The sequence below is a fragment of the Prunus persica genome, chromosome G7 (assembly GCF_000346465.2).
Source record: "Prunus persica cultivar Lovell chromosome G7, Prunus_persica_NCBIv2, whole genome shotgun sequence".
NCBI lineage: Eukaryota > Viridiplantae > Streptophyta > Magnoliopsida > Rosales > Rosaceae > Prunus > Prunus persica.
The window spans coordinates 20528673-20548825 of record NC_034015.1 but is presented as its reverse complement, the minus strand read 5'-3'; the positions used below and the strand labels follow the sequence as shown (position 1 = coordinate 20548825).

The window sequence follows — 20153 nt, the reverse complement described above, 5'->3', positions numbered from 1 at the left end:
ATATGCACTTTCACATGCCAATAAATCGGATAGCCGATCGTAATCTTATCAATCCCATTGAAAATTGACCCAATGATTGCTCCAGTACCAAAAATATCCAATATGATATATGCACAACTTGTCTACTGAAGTTTTCCTGGATCAGTCATCAGTGTCAGAGATAATGGAGCTAATCGGATAATCAAGTCTAATAATCACTCGACTAGGGGTAAATTCTAGGGTTTTACCCAGCATTCAATTTGACTGGAAGGAACACGGGTGAATCATTATCCCCAAATCTAATCCAATGCATTTAACACCACAAGCAACACAAAAAATAATTTCAAGTGAAGAATATTTATATAAACCTAAAAGTTTAAAACGAATACCACAAGTCCACAGTTCTATTAACTTGTAAATCAGGAAAGTGGTATGTATGCAACTAAAAACTCCCCCACCAAGCAAGCAAAATGCAAAGCATAGTAGCAACAAAGGCAAGACGGCCATGCTTGCATGTATCCTCGTCTTAGAATTTCACTGCCCTTTAAACATCTGTCTTTTACGCCTACATTGCCTCCCAAGAACACCAAGATAGTGTGCATAATTACTTCCACAACTTGCGCAATGACATGTTCTTCTCGGTCTCCTTCTTCATTACCTTGGCAACTGCCATCTCAAAATCTTCTTGTGTCACATGAACTCTTCTCTCCCTCAAAGCAAACATCCCCGCTTCTGTGCAAACAGCCTGCATCGCGGAAATAGAAAGCGAGCATAAAGATTTGATACCGCACACAAAACCTCGATTAGTTATAAACCACGGAGGAAAAACGAAAAAATTACCTTCAGTTCTGCACCAGATGCACCATTCATCTTCTCTGCAATCTTCTTCAAGTCAATTCCACGCATTAAATTCATTCTTCTTGAATGGATTTTCAAGATATCCCAACGAGACTGCAATTTTTTAAATGCATTACTAAGAATTGTATTCATCGCGACAGATAAAATAGGCAATGCCAACCATCAAAAGTATTATAAAACTGGAAGTTTAGTATATGCACTCTGCTAAGTGGACTTAGTATTGCAAAAATGAGAAACCATTTACCGCTGACCAACCTCAGTTGATGGCATACGGACAATTAATATAAAGAGTAAACAGAAATTTTGACCTCTGAATATATAAACCTATTGAAAACATTAATCCTAGTATAGCGACTGGAACATACCTCTTCATTAGGATTTGGGAATTCAATCTTCCTGTCAATTCGTCCTGGCCTAAGGAGGGCTTGATCCAGAATATCGATACGATTTGTGGCCATTAAAACCTGTCAAGGGATGAATTTAAAGATGGTGGTGGTCAGACAAATAATAACGTTCAGAAGTATTATATTGTGTTTCAAACCAGTGAATCCACATCTGCTCAGTACCTTGATCTTGTTTGATGCCTCAAATCCATCCAACTGGTTGAGAAGCTCCAGCATAGTCCGCTGCACCTCACTGTCACCATTGCCACTACCAGATTCCATACGAGCAGATCCGATACTGTCGATTTCATCCATAAAAATGATAGACGGAGCGTGTTCCCTGAAGGAAAAACCAAATTAAAATAAAGTGAGCAAATGGTAAGCAAAAAGATGGAAGCAAATCAGATTAGAAAATGTATGTGCATGAATCCCATAATCATTATGGGAGGCTTAACAAGAGGTAGATCATTGAATGATTACAGATTCATCCACAACCCAGATCTTTGCAGTAGAGAAAGATAAACATATAATCCAGAGTTCAGGGGCACCCCAATAAATTATTGTTCCTTTTGTTTCTTCAAGGTGCCACAGATCGGATGAACATACATGCCTCAGACAATCCGATAGTATGACTCTATTTTAATAATACTGACAGCCCAACATTACAATTATGGGTAAATAGCTTATTCTAACTTAGAATTTCCCTCCACGAATTAAAGCCTCAACATCAAATCTGAGCATAGAATAAGTTAAAGTTCAACACATAGAGCAACAGAATTTTAAATCAAGGCAACAAAAGTAACACGTGCACATAGAAACGGAAACCAAAACCAATCTCAATAAGAGATCAAAACAAACCTGGCCATGACGAAAAGTTCTCTAACCATTCTAGAGCCTTCCCCAATATATTTCTGAACTAACTCCGAACCAGAAACCCTGATGAATGTGCAGTCAGTGTGATGGGCCACAGCCCTAGCCAACAGTGTTTTCCCAGTGCCAGGTGGCCCATAAAGCAGCACGCCCTGTTGTATTGAAGAGTGAGTCACAGGGCACAAATGTAACAGTTAGTGCCTATCTAGTAAGCAAATAATCAAACATAACAACTTGGCAACATAGTTCTACCTTTGGCTGAGCTATACCAAGACTCTCGAACAATTCAGGATGTTTAATTGGAAGTTCAATGACCTGGAAAAATGATTATATGTTATTTACAACACATGTAGAAGAAAGTGCAGAAGTAAAATATCACACAAATCCAGCAAGCAATGAAATGCGAGTTCAGAGAGTACGAATGTGCAGAAGCAAACCTCCTTTATTTCTTTGATTTGCTGATCAAGACCACCAATCATATCATATGTAGAATCCGGAACTTTTTCAACTTTCATAAGGTTAACCAAAGGATCTACTTTGCTGGGCAAGATCAAATGAAGAACATAGCTGTCATTGCGGAGAGCAACTCTTGTTGATGGCGTGATCTTTGTGACATCAATGTTTTTATCAATATCAACGACATATTTCCCTTCTGGATGAACCTGAAAATCAAAAAGACATGAAGTAAGTGAAAAAAGCATCAAGGAATTTGGTTAGCATAATTAATGAATGGTCTGTAATTCAGACAAGAGTACATAATATCAACTTGATGTTAGCGAAGAATGTAAAACTACTTACCTTAACCAAAACCTTGTTCTTCCCCATCACTTTAACAACTTCCCCAACATATGATCCAGGCTCCTGAAGCAGCTGTAGTTCTTCCCTGAGCATTCTCACTGTTCAAGTTGCGAAGTTAGATAAATTAAATTGATCAATCCAATAGTTCCAACTTGACTTGCTACAATATGTATAATGAATGGATAATAAATATGGGGAAAAAAGGCTTCAAGAACTCCATCAAAACCAGATCCACACGTTATATTCACATTGCAACAAAGCAGAAACACTGATTAACTGACATCGTGATTGGTACAACCAAATAGATATTGCTTACTAGCTCAAGCACATAACAAATTAATGCTTTTGTTATAAAATACTGTTAAATCCTCTGAGTGATATTTTGACTACATATGCATTCATTTTATCTTCTATGGTATTATACTGGATTAGCTTCCTCCAGTTAAACTGGTTTGATTTTCAGCATTTATTCTTTATAATTACTCTCGGACAACAAATGGGAATATGACTGGGTTGTTAGAAATGTTACTTCACTCATCAACAAACACTCGGTGTCAGCAAGCGCAATCCTATATCAAAGAAAATTAGTACCAAGTATTTCCTCAAACAAAAGAATGCCATAATTCAGATAGGAAAAGACCGAAGTCTTCCATTATTATCTCGAATTACTCTAGAGAATTTGTTGAATCATCTTCCTAGTAAAAATCTACATTCCCACATACTAGTAAACTCGCCAAAAATCAAATCTTTACGCTAGTTTTCATCAAATTATAAGTACCAATAACCAACACCACTGTGTCAGAATCAAATCAGCAAACATACAATAGCCGAACTACAAAAATCCACCACAATCGACAATTGACTAACCCAAACCCAAAATTTCCTCCAATTATGTAAAGAAACCCATAAAAAAAAATTAGGGTTAGCGCATCACAGGTGTGAATTAGAAAACAAATCCATCGAACCTCGGGAATTGAGCTCGTTGCGCTGAGCTTCGAGACGATTGAGGTTGTGGGTCTTCTGGCGGACCTGGAGCTGAAGCTCGTGAATGTGCTGGAGATAGTACTGCCTGAGCCCCTCGCCTTGCTTGGTGGCCTTGGCGGAGCAGGCCTCCTCCGGCACGGCCTCCGGGTGCTTGATCTCGACTCCTACTGCAGCCATTGCGATCCTTTTCTTGCGACAAAAACCTGAGATTTGTGAATTTTGGAGAGCTTTTTTATGCTTCTCTGCCTATTTGGGTTTTATAAAGAAGGGAGGTGTTCGGTGTTGGTGTCGGTCTATGGGCGAGGTAGTGTTCGTGTCGTTCAAGAATTCATATTTCTTTTGGTTCTTTGTTTTTTATTTTCCTTGGGTGTAAAGGATTGGTAGCAATGCCCCGTTTGTGATTTTGGGTCGAACTTTGATTGGATCCAAAGAAATGTGGGCCATAATTTTATCTTGTGGCCTCTCTTTGGAGGCCCAATTCATTTGCTACGAGGATTAATTTTTTTCTTTTGTTGGAGAGAATGACAATAGATTGTATTTATAATTCAGGTCAAAAGGCTGTTAGTTACAATAATCAATACAAATACATGAAAAAACCATACATATACCTCAACTAACCAAACTATAACTGCAACTACAACATTTTAATTATTGCAAGTATAAAATACAAGTATAGACTATAAAACACGCAACAAACTCATAAGAAGTTGATTCACTTATTACAACTAAAAAAACTAAAACAAAACAAGGATATAAAAGCCGACCTACCACCACGTTATCACCATGACTGCCAAGCATCCACCAAACTCAACCAAGACGAAGGCGTTAGAGGGAATGAGCGAGGATTATAATGGAGAGAGGATGGGAATGTCTATGAAGGTGAGGAGGAGAAGGAACTAGGCCTCCGATTCCCAAGGACGACGACAATTAAAACGTTTCTCTCTTTAAGGTTTTGTTGGTGTGAACCTATAATCATGGATTAACTAATGTTTATTTGTTGTCAAGACAAAAGATATTTGGTGAGAGGGAATTCGATCATAGGACCTTGGTGGATGAGTAAATGCTCTTAACCTTAAGCTACAAGTCCCTTGTGATCATTAACTCCTTAGTTTAACTATCATTTAAAACGGTTCAATTTTGTTCTTAAAAGAAGTGTTCAATTTTAAACGTTTTGAAATATTAATTGCTTATCTCATAGCAACTCAAGATCATCTTCAATAAGCAGTCATGAACAAAAAATCATGGGAGAAGATAATTAGATCTTATTTATATCGTGAGATATGGGGATGCAAACAACTTCAATGTCCACAATAAAAAAGTTCATCAAAATAAAGTATTGAATTAATCAATAATAGAAAGTGCCTCGCATGCTTAAAATTCACGATTTCTATAATGGATAATATTACAAATTTAAGTGAATTATAACGGTTAATATATTGTGAGTCTCAAATATATTAAATCAGGACTTGCGAATACGCGCGTGACAGTATATCTTTCCATAATTTAACTAATGGGTCATAATCAAAGCTGGACCAATGGAATATTTTTAGTGGCTGGGTTGTACGGATCCGGGCCAGAAAGCCCATACAGAGGAATAGAGATCCAGAATCTAAGAAATGGAGCAAAAAGCCCAAAAGGCGAGCCTATAAAACGCAGAGCGTATGCCCAAACTTGCGCTTGCGCCTAGCCCTTTGTTAGTCACACAGCTCTGTTCTGTTCTCTAACATTTACGTTTTCTTTTAGATTTTCAATTTAGGTTTTTCTCTCTGTAATTTGCATTAGATTTGATTCAGTCAGAGCCATTGTAGAGGGTTAGGAGGTGTGGATTCATTTCAATTTCTTTACTGTATCGTTTCCCACCTGTGTCAAAATACCGCCATTTTCTCGCTCCAAAATCAACATCTTTGTGTACAATAATCCTAAATTAACACCCAGTGACTTGTCTCAAGGCAATTTTATCCTTGACTGTTTGTTTGATTACGCTTCAATTTGTATAGAGAAATAGAAACCTGTTAAGGGTTAGGGTTCTTTTTTCTTTGAATTTTTGAGATACAGATCAAGAAAAAAATAAAAAATAAATAAAAAAGTTTATTTTTGGGATTAGCTTGTAAGTGATGGATAAGAAGAAGGTGGCCGTTCCGCTGGTTTGCCACGGTCATTCCCGTCCGGTTGTGGATCTGTTTTACAGTCCAATCACTCCCGATGGTTTCTTTCTCATCAGCGCCAGTAAGGGTACGTATCGATATTGAATGCTTTCTTGTATGCGTTTGGATTTGTGTCAATCCTTACTTTATAATTTGACATATGTATTTATGAATATGTATGAATGAGTTGATGGGTTTATAGCATTGGGTTCTTATTTTTCCTATAACTTTGGATGAAAATTGCATTTGTTGTCTTTGTATTTCCCTGGAAGTAGTATATTGACTGTTATCTGTGACCTTGTTACTTTATAGGGTAATGGTTGTGGAAATCTGGTGAAACCTGTTGTTAGGATGTTGGGCACAGCTGAAACAAATATTTCGTCCTTGAGATTGTGACATGCTAACACTCATAAATGCTCTTAAATATTGTTATGTTCATACATCTGAAGTTTTACTTTTTTCCTTTAGATTCTAGCCCCATGCTGAGAAATGGAGAGACTGGAGATTGGATTGGAACATTTGAAGGACATAAGGGTGCAGTATGGAGTTGCTGCTTGGATACTAATGCCCTACGTGCTGCAACTGCTTCTGCAGACTTCTCTGCGTATGGCGTTATCTTTTATATTTCTGTATTGTTTTAATTCCTTGGTCGATGCTTAGTCGCTTTTCTTGTTTCTTTTCGCAAGTCCTATATACTGTTTTGGTTAGAGTTAAGTGGGTTTTAGCAGGGGAACTTGGCTTTGCAATCTATATTGAGTTCCTATTACCTGAAAAGTCCTTCTCCTGTTCTTAGAAGTTGTAGTTAATTTAATCGAAAGTTGATGTATTACGTGCATGAAATCCATATGCAGGAAAGTTTGGGATGCATTAACAGGAGATGTGCTACACTCATTTGAACACAAGCACATTGTTCGAGCCTGTGCTTTCTCAGAGGTGGGTTCTTCTATCATCATCATCGAACTAGAGTTCTATTTAAGTGCAATGAGCATACAAAAGATGCTAATTTCCATTTCAGAGATCTTATCTGCTATGTTGGTTTCTTGCTTCAAGCTAAATGTGATATGTGATGTTTATATTTCACTGTATTCTAAATCATATCCACGTGAAGTAGCTATCTGCTTAACTCTTGAGTTTAAAATGTTTTCTTATTGTGGTTGGTGTTATCCTGGGATAAGAGGGGACTTCTAATATAAATGCTAGACTTTTGGATATTTCACCTACCAAGCTCAGTTGTAACTTGTAAGGTATCAACGTTTTAAGTTTTTTCAAAGGTATTTGGCCTCCAAACTAGTTACTCTTGGTTCAGATTTCAAAATTTTCTGAGATCTCATGCTGGAATCATTCAGTGCTTGTGAAAACTGGTTAATTGGTGCTGAAACATTAGATTATGGTGTGCCCCTTTTTTTTAATTATGTACTTTTGTAATCTCATTTGATTTTTATTAATATGGTAGCAGGATACACACCTTTTGCTTACTGGAGGAGTAGAGAAAGTTATCCGTATATATGATTTGAATCGTCCAGATGCCCCTCCAAGAGAAGTTGATAAATCCCCTGGTTCAGTCAGAACTGCTGCATGGCTACACAGTGATCAGACCATACTAAGTTCTTGCACTGATATGGGAGGTGTCAGGTATGCACGTCTTTGAAACCATCTGATGTTAAAGCTACTCTTTGATTTTTGTTTTAATCTCTTATGGTGCACACATATATTTAGTTAAGAGAATAATGTTTTTCTTATTCTGTACTAAACTTGGTAGTGGCCGGTGAATGTACAGATTATGGGATGTAAGAACTGGTAAAATAGTCCAAACACTTGAGACCAAATCATCTGTGACCAGTTCCGAAGTGAGTCAAGATGGTCGTTATATCACAACTGCTGATGGGTCTACTGTGAAGTTTTGGGATGCAAACTAGTAAGTTATGAGTTTGATTGTTCTGTAATTTGGCAGAGTTTCTGCTTGGATGACTTATGATATTTTACTTGATTCCAGCTTTGGGTTGGTGAAGAGCTACAACATGCCGTGCACAGTAGAATCAGCTTCACTGGAACCAAAGTTTGGGAACAAGTTCATTGCTGGGGGAGAAGATATGTGGGTTCATGTATTTGATTTCCATACTGGTGATGAGATCGGTATGTGCTCCAAAACAATAATCCTTTTAAATGAATTTTATTGGGGGAATAAGACATGTTATCTGGCAATATCAACTTAACAAAACATTTCTTAAAGCTTGCTTAAACCCTGCTAAAGGCAGGATTTAATTGTAATAGACTACTAGTTAGGCAATATGGCTGCTTTTAGTCATAGTCCGTGTTGGTTAAATTTCTACGTTCTGTCTGGTGCTGTTATGATCCTTGTATCTTATGTGGGGTTTCTAACTCCAAATTCTCAATTAATCCAATTGTATCTGGATGCAGCATGCAACAAGGGTCACCATGGTCCTGTTCACTGTTTGCGTTTCTCTCCAGGAGGAGAATCATATGCCTCAGGATCCGAAGATGGTACCATTAGAATATGGCAGACTGGCCCCTTGACTCAAGACGAAACCGAGGCACTGGCGGCAAATGGAAAGGTGAAGGTACCTGCAGAAGAGGTTTCTCGAAAGATCGAGGGCTTCCACATTGCAGACGAGGGGAAATCGAAAGAGAAGGAAGAGGCAGGGAATGAGTGACTGGCTGGTCCAGAGTATAATAGCCATGCCTGTCATCATAGTTCAGAGCTATCCTAGTTTGATTACTTAATTATATAGACAGAGACTAAACAAGAATTTTTGTACAAGTTTTTAGTTCACTGTTTCGTTGCTGCTGGGATATCGACTGGAGAAATGATTTGTTTTCTGGATATTCAGATTACCTATAAAGTCGAGTGATGCGCCCCTTTTTCTGTTATATACATCTATTTTGTATACGACAAGCCTGGAATTTTGTATTTTCTTCTTCCCTGCTTCATTTTCAACTTCTTCTGATTTTCGCATTTTACTCTCTCTTGCGGATTTCTAAAATTGCTTTTGTACTTCAAAGAAACCTGAGAAAAATAAAAATATCAAAAGTTGGGAAATGACTGGTTTGGTCATGTTCTGAGATAAATGTTACATTTTGATACATTTTTGTGTTGGAAAAGAATTCGAAGACATTAATAAAAATTTATCGTAAATTGGAAAGGCCAATGTATATAAACAAAAAGAAAAAAACAACCAGGGGTACCAGTATCGTAAATTGAAAAAAGTACGAGGGTTAGTTTAGTCAAAGTGGGCTTGAATAAGTAGGCGTCCAAACTCTGGCCGACCATTTGCGAATCGCGACCCTCTCTTTGGCTGTGTTGGTGTCGCGAGAGACCAGAGAAGAGAGTGCTCTAAGAGCGCATCATCTTTGATTCTTTTTCCAATTAAATCATATATTATATGTTATCTGATTAATATCTCCCCCATAAGTAAAACCCTACCAAAAATCCTTTTGCTTTTTCGCGGGAAAAGATGTCGGGGAAGGGCGCGAAGGGTCTGATAATGGGCAAGAGTGCCAGCAACAGCAACAAAGACAAGGACAAGAAGAAACCCATCTCTCGTTCCTCTCGTGCTGGGCTTCAGGTTTTTACTTCTTTCTCGTTTTCAATTTCTTCTTTTCATTTTTGGGTTCTAAAACTATCTGGGTTTTGCTTCTTGAGGATGAGTTTTTGGGTTAAATCTATGAAACATTCAATAAATAAAGAATAAAGAAGATAGCTTTCTATTTGGAGCTGGGACAATATTAGCCGTGGGCTTTGCTTCTTTTGGTGATAAAAACAAGATAAAGTCCCGAATGCTACTCACTAAAGCTGTTGGGCCTAACTTGACTGTGCTTTTCATATTTTGGGAACAAAATTGATGTAGTGATGACTGGTGTTACATCTCAGTTGTCTGAGAAACCAAAGGAGGTGAATTTTTTTTGTTTTTTTTTCAATGATGGGGGAAAAACAATGGTTTTAATAATATCTTTTGGTGGTTTTCCATTTAAGATTGTTTGGGGGAGAAATATGTTTCAATAAGATGGGAGTGTCTGAATCTAGAATGCACAGTTTGCCCTTCATGGTTTAGTTGTTACCTGGTTTGGCTTGGAGAATGTGTCTGAGAACATGTTCTTTTGAGACCTTATGCCTTCCCACAGATGACAATACAAACAACTAGCTTAGCTTAATCACTACATTAATTAGATTTAATAGAAATATTCGTGCTCTTGGCTTAAGTTATACAATATATTAGAATATAAAAATAGTTTTAACTCACTTTCAAACATCTTAATTTGTAGGAATAGTGGTAAATTCAACAAAACTGATGGTGGTATTAGAGTGGGGAGAGTCTGAGTTTATATACCAGCAACTGCGACCTGTCAATCTATGTTCAATTCCATATGTTGGGCTCTCTAGTAGTGAAGAAAGTTCCACGCGTAGGGGTCTTGAAATATAAAACCAATAGTTGGCCCGCACCTTGACAATTCTAACTTTTAAGGAAAACATAACCGAAAATAACTTATTATAAGACATGTTTTAAGTTCTTGCATATGAATATATAGTTTCTTTTGTGATGCTTTGGAGTCTCTCTTTCTCTCTCAGTTGTCCATAAGTTTGTATCCTAGGTTTCTTTGATAGTAATAGTTGGCCTTGGTGAATAAATGTTCAGAATTATGTTCTTTGGAATTTTTTTCTGGGTGGTGAGCAGGGATGTGACCTTGTTCCTAGTGAATAGTTTGTTTGAATTTACCACATACGATGCTGGCACCCGTCTTTTTTTTTTCCCCAGTGGTTTATTTGGATTGTAAACCTGTTCTGTATTCTATGTCTTTGTTCTTTTGTTTTATCCCCTCATTCCCATTGTCTAGAATAATAGTAGTTGCTGGTGATTTTCTCAATTTTTTATTATTGAATCTCTAAAACTAGAGACTGGGAAGTTTGTTGCTGGATATTCATCCATATACTAACATATTATGTATTTCTAGTTCCCGGTGGGTCGGATCCACCGCCTCTTGAAGCAAAGGACCACCGCTAATGGGAGAGTGGGAGCGACTGCTGCGGTTTATTCTGCAGCTATCTTGGAGTATCTGACTGCTGAGGTGTTAGAGTTGGCAGGCAATGCGAGCAAGGATCTGAAGGTGAAACGTATCACTCCCAGGCATTTGCAGCTTGCTATTCGTGGTGATGAAGAACTTGATACCTTGATCAAAGGAACCATTGCTGGTGGAGGTGTGATCCCTCACATTCACAAGTCACTTATCAACAAGTCGACCAAGGAATAGTTAACAGATTGGCTATAGCTGCAGAGGAGTGCCAAATTTCTTCAAGGAACAGTCTCCCAGTGACTTTAATTACGTGCTTAATCTTCTTCATTCTGTATGTCATTATCTGATATTTTTTATTTAATCGTAGGCTTACTTTTAGGAATCTTGTCATCAAGTGGTATTGCCGTCCCTGTATCAAAGACATATTTGGACAACCCATTGTTATTTTTCCTTTATAGAAAGATGTACCAAACTATGATCTGCATGAATGCAGTTGATGATGGCGTAAGATTTGCCCTTTTAAACTTCAGGTTGTGCACTTTTTATATGTTATAAGGTGAAAGAGGAACCTCTCTGCTTTCATTGGGGATGTCTAGAAACACTTGTAGGTAACAAACAGGATCTCTATCCAAAATTTTATGGGATGTTATCTGCCGTCGTTGACCAACAATGAAGTTTTGAAAAATGTCTTCAAGCAGATGGAGATCACAAAGCTGATCACAAGGATTGTTTTGGCCCCCACAAAATTCCAGTAAAAAGGTCCTCTGGGTGGTAATTTTCAACTATTCTATGCACGGTGATAATTTTGTAACAAACCTCGCACCAATTCACGTACAAGATTTATAGCAGTAAGAGCAGAAGCAAATATATCAAGGAGATTCAATTAGTTCCAACATCCAAGTAGAGTTACAACATACAGGTCCTAATTCGAAATGTTCGAATTTAATGTCCTAAAAACACCAATAAATAAATGTCCTCAGACAATCCCTACCACCTCACCCCTTAGTAAATAAGTGAAATTTGGCTGCTCTCCACCCTACTAAACCACCAAAGACCTGTCCTAAAAGAAACAATCAAATTCCTAGAACCTCACACATGGCAAAACAAGAAAACCAACTCTAAGACCTCAATCAGAAAGAAATCTAGCAAAAGCCACCAAAATGCGGTGGCATAAGAATGGGGAAGACCATATTAAATTTAGAAGGTTGACACCTTTGGAACATCTACGGGGAACCGATCAATTTCATCCATCCATGGGTTCTTTTCCTTTGCTGGATTTATGCTCTTAAGAGCCTTCCACACAGCACTGTTACACTTGAATCCCGACCCAAAAGCTATCTGCCATGTTCTATCTCCTTTCTTCATCCTTCCCTTGGCTTCTGTATAAGCTAATTCATACCAGAGAGAACTGCTCGATGTGTTTCCAAATCGATGGAGTGTCATCCTTGATGGCTCCATATGCCAATCAGATAGATGCAGGTTCTTCTCCAATTCATCCAATACGGCTCTTCCTCCAGCATGAATACAGAAATGCTCAAAAGCTAGTCTGAAATCTGGGATGTAAGGTTTGATCTTCCTTTTGAAAAGTTTCCTCCCAATCAATGTAGCAAAGAAAAGCAGCTGTTCAGACATTGGCAGAACAAGAGGGCCCAATGTGGTGATGTTGGTCTTTAAAGCATCACCTGCTACTGCCATCAGATCCTTTGACAAAGTAACACCAATCTTTCCATTGGAGTCTTCTTCTTGGGTAACACAGCTAAAGCACTTATCATCAGCACCCTTGTGGGTTCGAACAGTGTGAACTAATCGGTATTTGGACCGTCTTCTGTCTGAGCTTTTGTTTGAAAGCAATATAGCAGCCCCTCCCATCCGAAATAAGCAATTTGAGACAAGCTTTGAGCGATCATTTCCAAAGTACCAGTTCAATGTGATGTTCTCCATGCTGATTACCAGTGCATAAGAGTTAGGATGCACCTGAAGAAGATTTTTAGCAAGATCAATTGAGATCAGACCTGCACTGCAGCCCATCCCACCAAGATTATAGCTGACTATGTTCCCTCGAAGCTGGTAATGGTTGATAACCATGGCAGAAAGAGATGGGGTTGGATTGAACAAGCTGCAGTTCACAATCAAGATTCCAATGTCCTTAGGTTTTACAGCTGTCTTAGCGAAAAGCTCATCAATGGCACCAAACATCACAGCCTCAGCTTCTTTTCTAGCTTCTTTCATTGACGGATTTGGAGGAATGTTGAGTACAGCCTCTGGAAGGTAAGTTGAATCCCCAAGGCCAGATCTCTCAAGAATCCTTCGCTGGAACTGAAGATTCTCCTCTGTGAATGTACCAGTCATTTGAGACTGATCCATAAAAATCTTTTTCGTGCATTTTCGAGATTCTTCTGGCTTGTAGCAGGAAAAGTTAACAAGGTACACTGGGCGAGGGCGGGTGAGAAAGTAGACAGTGGATAGGAAAACAAGGAGAGTCGAGCAGATAATCACCGAAATTAGGTTGTATTGGAGATGCTCCCAAAGATCATACAGATCTTGGAGAGAAAATGTTGAGATCTGGGCAGCGATAACAACAACAAGAGGGGAAAGAAAGAGGTACATTCCATGGGTAATGAGAATATGGTAACCAAGCTTCACATATTTTAGTTTAACTGAATTTTTGAAGTCCGGAAGGTTTCGCGATGATGATGATGATGATGATGATGATGAAGATGGTGGGATCAAGGGTGTGTCTGGTTTCGGCTCTGTCATTTTTCCCTGATAGATATACAACCATATGGATGAGATCAAATGCACGACAAGATCATAACAACAGTTAATTAATAGATTCTAAGCGCACAAGAGGAACTGCCAAAAGAACAAACAAACAAAAAATAGGCAAAACGAGGTTCTTAAGCATATAGGCAATTTGCATAGAATTTCAATTGCAATTGGGCCAGAAATCCCTTCCCAAGAAATACATAATTTCTACAACTTTTAGATGTCAATATAGGTTTTTTAAAAGAGAGGGTTCTGCCGGATTTACAACTACAGATCACTGAGATGATGGAAAAGTGAAAGCAAAATAAACTTACAGAACCTAAATCCAAGGACCGAATATATAAATTAAAAGGATAGTGAGAAAAAAATAAAGCCCCCCTTTTCAGACTTTAATCCCAGAACATAATTTACCACAAAAAGAAAATATTCTTCAAAAAAATTACTAGAACTAATGGAAGATAACGATAATCGCACGAAACCCAGATGCAGATGGACATCAAGGATTGAACTTTTCAGAGATTCCAACAAAATTTCACAGCAAAAAGCATGCATTAAACGATCACAGACCAAATATTCATGCATAAGAAAGCCGCGAGTCCCATAATGCGGCAAAACCCAGAACAAAAAAACTCACCTTTAATCGTCAGATCCCACCACCAGATCTCAGAATGTCGCTACAGAAGCCAAAGAGAAATTGAGAACAAAAGAGAGAGAAATCTACAGGCAGAGAGGGAGGGGAGAGAAAAGAAGAGAGAGAGAGAACGGGAAAGGTGTAAACGGTAATAAACAAAAAACCAATTTGAAATGAAAATTGCAAATTAAACTAAAATTAGGATAATGAGTGCGTGAGGAGAGGTTGAGGTTGGTATTATATATATTTAATTTAGTTTAAATAGGAGCTGAGGACGAGAAGGCAAGGGGAAGCCATGAAAGCAGCGAAGAATACGCGTTCGGCGTTTACAAAGCGGCGCAAGCTGCCTCTTTGACTTTTCAGACCTTCTTATCATGTTTTTTTTTTTTTTCTTCTTCTTCTTCTTATCAAGTTTTACTCCACTGGATTTTTTTTTTTTTCTCCCATTAAGAAATTTCCGTAATTTGTCGTCTGTGTGCTGGAAAAGTCATTTTTCCGAATTTTCATTTTGCATTTTCTAATTTGTAATTTAATTTTTTTTTGGTTATTAATTTTAGTGAGTGTCACCAACTAATTCTAGGACTTATAATAAATCCGGACAAGACAAAGCAGCTTTTGTTGATAAATTTGATAAGACTTTTAACTAGGCAAAATTCTCAGTATATGTCATCAACTACAAGTCGACAACCTGAACCAAATTTTATTGTGATATATTGGTGAATATGAATAATTAATTAGATTTAATCTCCCTTTAATTGAATGGTTATGCGTAGCTTATTCGAGATTGAATTTAACTATGAAAATATGGTATTGTAGAAACTTGAGCATAAAAATTTCAAGTGTCATAAGATTTTTATAAGAAAATTGCGGCATTATGATCGGAGTAAAGATGTTCTAAAACTGTTCTCAATTAGATCACAAATCCCTCATTAGAGATCACAATTAAACTAAGTAGTGGTAAAATACATTAAAATTGAGAGGCACATTGCACCGCAGACTGCAGTCATGAGGCGGAATGTACAAAGCCTGAGTGAGTGAATGATATTAAATTTGGTTCGAGTATATGTTAGCTACATTATGTAATTTATGTATACGGGACGGTTCATAATTGATTATGATTTTGAGGGACCATTTCCATGAGGTTGATGAGTTGTTCACATGGATATTAACTTTTCTGTCTTGTCTCTTTCTCGAACATATGTTGTCTGTCTGTCAGGGGTCCACGTGCCAAGCTGTTCTTCCATTCCATCCATGAGCAAAGCTACCCAGCGAGCAGGGCGTTGCATTGCATTGATTCAACTTCAATAATAATCACCTTGTTTCATAATCAATACATGAGTTTAACAGAGACAGTATTGTTTGAACATTGAAAGTTTTTTGATGATTAAAAGCTTTCAGCAGAAACTGTTTGATGATTATAAAGTACGAAGCATCCGTTGTCAGCAGAGGCAAATAGTTGAAAAGGAAATGCGACCAACTTTGTTGGCTTGGGTTGGCATTTCGCAAACTTGCACTTGCACATGCGCACGACCTTAGGCATTAAGCATAAAGCACAGAGACAGAGGTGCTTATGCCTTTTTTTAAAAAAAATACTGGCAAGACAATGGTTGAGGACAGAATGAAACCACCAGGACAGGATGTGAGTTTTATTCTGCATTGGAAACTTCTGAAAACGACCAAATTCGATCGGGCACCACAAATTTTTCAAGAATTTGTCTCAACATTTGACATTTGAAAGCAGCAGATAGTAAATCTGATTTCACAACTCAAAGGTACACTTTACAACAATCAACAATGTGTATACAGTATATGGGAAGAGAAAAAACTCTTACCGTAAGTTGTGGAGAAAAATGATCAACAGGAAGAGTTAGAACGAAGAAGAACGGCCATGCTCAACATGCTAGTCCAATGTAAACTCCTCCAGCCATATCAGTACTTCATTCCTCTACAATGCAATCAACCCCACAACAAATTCAAAGTTCAATAGTTAGAGCGCAAAATGAAAATGCAACCAGCAAGTGCTGAAGGCAGCAGACACCAGTGTTCTTAGTTGTGCTTCCTACAGTAACTTTTTCATGCTCAAGTATAATTTCAAAATTTCAAGGGTTAGATATCCTTTTTACCAAAGTTATATTATGCCTATTCTCACACAAATTATTTATCACATCTGTCCAACTGGTTGAAGTCAGGTCTCAAGGAAAACAGATATCTAAGAATTATGAGCTTTGACGTTACAACAACCATACCATTACAAAGCTCTTAGTTCGGCCTGGATCATTGTAACGAGCAAGCAAGCAACCATTCTTAAGTTTGAGACCATCTCTAATAAGACTAGACCGCAACTCTTTCTCCTTCTCGCGAACAATCTCTTCAGTAGGCTTTCCACTGAACTTCAGAACTGCAGCAGTGCCTCCTTCCACCTTTTTTAACCTAATTGTTTCTTGATTGGGATCTGGTAAACTGGTCACAGGTATTTTCTTATTACTAACTGCATCACATATAAATAAATGCGGATTGACATATCATATCTATTAATTTCCCTCTTTTAATATTTTAGAACTAAACCAAAAAACAGGAACCTCACCTGCTTATATCCTTCTCCAGTGGAAGACATATTTTGATGGATACTTTGGAAAATTCAGCATCAGATGCCTCAGTGAAGACAGGGGTAGTCATTGGTATCTTCTCCATTTTGGAGTTCTTCCCAAAGATGTACCTAAACAGAATCCATTATGCTTATCATCCAAGAGAAGAAAGGGAAGAATAACATATGATTGGCTAGGGAAAGCACTCACCCAGTAACATCATTGAAACCGGCCGACCCAGACAGCTTGTCCACAGATCCTTCTACCACTATAAAAGGGGAGTACTTTCTCACCTGTAGAATCAGGACATGGTAATAAAGTCTATAAGCCTTAAGTTTTGATGAACACAACATTCATTGAAAGGCATACACACCTCGTAATTCGCCGTTCGTTTTAATATCTCATATTTGGGTGTTTCCAAGTCTGGAGTTTTGTAAAACCGCAGCTGCAGAGTTTTACATACAATGCAAGAAGGGACTTAGAATCTCTGTACATGATTCTGATCATATAATGGCAACTTGGCAAGTGAATAATGGACCAGTACCTGCTTGAAAACGTCCAACAGACCTTCTACTGAAAAATAGTCATTCGTCTTTATCGAATCCCAGAAGTCCTACACATCAAAGGATAGTGAATTACTAAAACATGTCATAAACAATGCATTCTATTGGCTTGTTATAAAAGACAGGTAAGTCTTACCACATGGCTGCAGAACTTCCCGGTCTCCGGGTTGATGCCCATAACTGAGGTTCCTGTGAAGACCAATTCTGGTTTCCAAGGCAAAGGGATGAACTTCATAACCATAGTCCACCTTGTGGTGATTTCATATGGTCCTGTCTATAGAAACTTGGTCAGTAAAACAGGCATAACCCATATGCCATTATATATAGCATTCTTCAAGTGAATACCAACATGAATGCTTCATTACAAACTTAAAAATTAGGAGCTTTGAGATATCAATGAGATCTCAAATCCTGATATAATGATCATACAATATCAGAAGAACTCACATCCAAGTTTAGCTGGTTTACATAAAGTCCATTTCAATGAAGGGAAGTGCAGTTACAATTGCAATAAGTTACTTTGATGTCAGAATTTCAAATCCCCCTTCACCTGAACTCAGGTTCCATACAATAATATCAACAGAACACAATCCTCAACTCAAACCAATACAAAATCTTCAAGAACATCACAGCTTCTAGAATATGTAGCATAAATGATCATTGAATTATCTATCTTTATCTCGCCACATTATCCAATCATTTCATTATTTTTAAAGTAACTGAAATAAGAAAAACAGAGTAAGCAAACGTGTTACCTGTTTGACCCAATGCAACTGGAACTTAGGCGTGAACACAATCTTCAAGAAGGAGATGTTCAACAAGTACCCAGTTATCGTGTCATGCTTCGTAATTGGGTCCCTGAACTTCACACGCTCATCGTAAGCTGTCCGATCAATTCCCTGATCATCAAAGAGATGGACAAGATCCTCGTACAAAAAATCCACTAACCGATCCACGTCAACCTTTGGTTTAGATTTTGGCGGGCTTTGGTCCAGTAAGCTTAGCCTGACAGCCCACTTGGAGTTTTGGGTTGTTTGAAGAGACAAGTGTCTGTGTTTCAAAGCTTTGGGACGTGGGCTGGGCAGTAGCTTAGAGGTGCTCAGCCGCCGGAAACTGACACAGGCGGCAGGAATTAGTGGCCTGAAAATTTGGTGTGTGCTGTTCATTTTGTGGGGCTGACGGCTAAGGTTGTGGTGTTTGTGTTAGTTTGGTGCATTGCTTTGGGTTTTGGCGTACGAAAATCTTAGCCAAAAGTTTGATTGGTTGGTGTTCAATTTTGAGAAAAGTGTCATCAACCCCACCATTTTCAGAATCTCATCTCAGCTGGATCAGTCAGTCAGAATCTCATCTCGGCTGATATTTAGTCACACTCACAGGGCCCATCTGAAATTAGAGGCTGCAATGCCTTTTATGTGGCAATACATGGACGGTAGAAAATTCCATTTCTGTATAAAAGCCATGTCAATATGGTTCCTTTTTTGGTCATCTTTGCTAATTAGTGCATACAAAATCTGTATGTTAAGTGCGTATATCTATATATATACATATATATATATATATGTATGTATATGTATATAGCTATATATATAGCTGGACCACATTAGTGCTATATTAGTGGCACATTTCACATGCATGCAGTGGGCTAGCACACCCTTGAAGCACGAGTCCACACTCTCAACACGCGACTAACTTGTGGCAAAACGAGCCCAGCAAACTTCTCCACTCTATATAAATCTGGCAAACCCTCAAACATTCTTATTCAAATCCAATCAAAACCTTCCCCTTTTCCCAAACTCCAGTTGTTTTCTTTTCTTCTTTCTTTTTCCCCTTTCCAAATTGTTGGAAATGTTTCCCCTTTCCAAGTTGATCATCAGTGCCTCATGGTGCGAGGTGCATGGCGATGGAGTCGACGACTTCAACGGTGATGATATATTTGCCCTGGCAGCATGTATAGAAGGCGACGGCGATGACGATGATTCAGACTATGACTATGCTCCAGCAGCAGCAGCAGCCATGGAAGGGGATGACGATGACGATGATGATGGTGGTTATGATTATGCTCCAGCTGCATGACTGACTAGTAATTGCATGCATTCTTGATAGAGTGGTAATATTTAGCTTTGATAAATTAAGGAATGTACTATTAATTGCTAGGATTGTTCGATCCCTTGGAAAAATTTTGTTATGGAATTTCGAGCTAATTAACGTGTACCTCCTTTGATTTAATGAAGTCATATGCGACCAATTATTATTTATGTGGTTTCTAATGATGGCAATTATAGATATGGCTATTATTTAAATAAGCTAAAATGTAACAGTTGTCCCTGAATTATACTCCGACTTATATTTTCGTCCATGAACTTCAAAATAGCTATGGTTGTTCTCTAACTATGCCTCAATTTGCAGAAATTGTCCTTTCTATCAACTCTGTTAGACTTGAAGAATCCAGAATGTGAAAAGACAAGTATAGCCCTAAATTTGATGGAAAAGTTAATAGAGTTGATAGAAAGAACGAGTTATATGCAAGTCGAGGTATAGTTGGAGGACAACTTTATAGTCAATTT

General features: G+C 38.1%; 5 protein-coding genes across 8 annotated transcripts; 2 read left to right on the top strand and 3 right to left on the bottom strand.

Annotated features, from left to right (window-relative positions):
• LOC18769386 (26S protease regulatory subunit 8 homolog A) lies at nt 210-4250 on the bottom strand. Its single transcript, XM_007202095.2, has 9 exons — nt 3854-4250; nt 2889-2986; nt 2528-2752; nt 2343-2405; nt 2079-2242; nt 1404-1560; nt 1203-1301; nt 820-930; nt 210-724 (listed from the first exon to the last, which is right to left on the bottom strand). The coding sequence occupies exons 1-9, from the start codon at nt 4047-4049 to the stop codon at nt 584-586; spliced, it is 1254 nt and encodes a 417-aa protein (XP_007202157.1). The 5' UTR covers nt 4050-4250; the 3' UTR covers nt 210-583.
• LOC18769782 (serine-threonine kinase receptor-associated protein) lies at nt 5554-8953 on the top strand. Its single transcript, XM_007202249.2, has 7 exons — nt 5554-6104; nt 6485-6620; nt 6868-6949; nt 7473-7648; nt 7794-7931; nt 8010-8149; nt 8435-8953. Exons 1-7 carry the CDS (start codon nt 5987-5989, stop codon nt 8686-8688), a joined length of 1044 nt encoding a protein of 347 aa, XP_007202311.1. The 5' UTR covers nt 5554-5986; the 3' UTR covers nt 8689-8953.
• LOC18771837 (probable histone H2A variant 3) lies at nt 9296-11582 on the top strand. Its single transcript, XM_007202683.2, has 2 exons — nt 9296-9600; nt 10985-11582. The coding sequence occupies exons 1-2, from the start codon at nt 9490-9492 to the stop codon at nt 11279-11281; spliced, it is 408 nt and encodes a 135-aa protein (XP_007202745.1). The 5' UTR covers nt 9296-9489; the 3' UTR covers nt 11282-11582.
• LOC18769222 (3-ketoacyl-CoA synthase 11) lies at nt 11894-15012 on the bottom strand. The gene is made up of 2 exons (XM_007204775.2): nt 14445-15012; nt 11894-13807 (listed from the first exon to the last, which is right to left on the bottom strand). Exon 2 carries the CDS (start codon nt 13799-13801, stop codon nt 12242-12244), a length of 1560 nt encoding a protein of 519 aa, XP_007204837.1. The 5' UTR covers nt 13802-13807; nt 14445-15012; the 3' UTR covers nt 11894-12241.
• On the bottom strand, nt 15301-18894 carry LOC18770949 (heme-binding-like protein At3g10130, chloroplastic). Of its 4 annotated transcripts, XR_002272745.1 has the most exons (9): nt 18345-18888; nt 17726-17863; nt 17571-17639; nt 17400-17471; nt 17237-17319; nt 17026-17157; nt 16688-16901; nt 16274-16386; nt 15301-15756 (listed from the first exon to the last, which is right to left on the bottom strand). XR_002272745.1 is itself a non-coding variant. In XM_007202080.2 (8 exons), exons 1-8 carry the CDS (start codon nt 18753-18755, stop codon nt 16342-16344), a joined length of 1164 nt encoding a protein of 387 aa, XP_007202142.1. In that variant the 5' UTR covers nt 18756-18888; the 3' UTR covers nt 16109-16341. The 4 variants fall into 4 exon arrangements, 3 of the variants coding, with proteins under 3 accessions (XP_007202142.1, XP_020425053.1, XP_020425052.1); XM_007202080.2 differs by lacking the exon at nt 15301-15756 and having other exon boundaries at nt 16109-16386; XM_020569464.1 differs by lacking the exon at nt 15301-15756 and having other exon boundaries at nt 16109-16386; nt 17726-17859; nt 18345-18449.

Coding starts and splice junctions, on each gene's coding strand:
- LOC18769386 (XM_007202095.2), bottom strand. CDS start 4,049: ATGGCTGCAGTAGGAGTCGAGATCAAGCACCCGGAGGCCGTGCCGGAG. Junction 2,987..3,853: donor CAACGAGCTCAATTCCCGAG/GTTCGATGGATT, acceptor CAACTTGAACAG/TGAGAATGCTCAGGGAAGAA. Junction 931..1,202: donor TCCCAAATCCTAATGAAGAG/GTATGTTCCAGT, acceptor AAAAAATTGCAG/TCTCGTTGGGATATCTTGAA.
- LOC18769782 (XM_007202249.2), top strand. CDS start 5,987: ATGGATAAGAAGAAGGTGGCCGTTCCGCTGGTTTGCCACGGTCATTCC. Junction 6,621..6,867: donor GCTTCTGCAGACTTCTCTGC/GTATGGCGTTAT, acceptor ATCCATATGCAG/GAAAGTTTGGGATGCATTAA. Junction 6,950..7,472: donor GAGCCTGTGCTTTCTCAGAG/GTGGGTTCTTCT, acceptor ATATGGTAGCAG/GATACACACCTTTTGCTTAC.
- LOC18771837 (XM_007202683.2), top strand. CDS start 9,490: ATGTCGGGGAAGGGCGCGAAGGGTCTGATAATGGGCAAGAGTGCCAGC. Junction 9,601..10,984: donor CCTCTCGTGCTGGGCTTCAG/GTTTTTACTTCT, acceptor ATGTATTTCTAG/TTCCCGGTGGGTCGGATCCA.
- LOC18769222 (XM_007204775.2), bottom strand. CDS start 13,801: ATGACAGAGCCGAAACCAGACACACCCTTGATCCCACCATCTTCATCA.
- LOC18770949 (XM_007202080.2), bottom strand. CDS start 18,755: ATGAACAGCACACACCAAATTTTCAGGCCACTAATTCCTGCCGCCTGT. Junction 17,158..17,236: donor GGTTTCAATGATGTTACTGG/GTGAGTGCTTTC, acceptor GATTCTGTTTAG/GTACATCTTTGGGAAGAACT. Junction 16,387..16,687: donor GAACTAAGAGCTTTGTAATG/GTATGGTTGTTG, acceptor ATTGCATTGTAG/AGGAATGAAGTACTGATATG.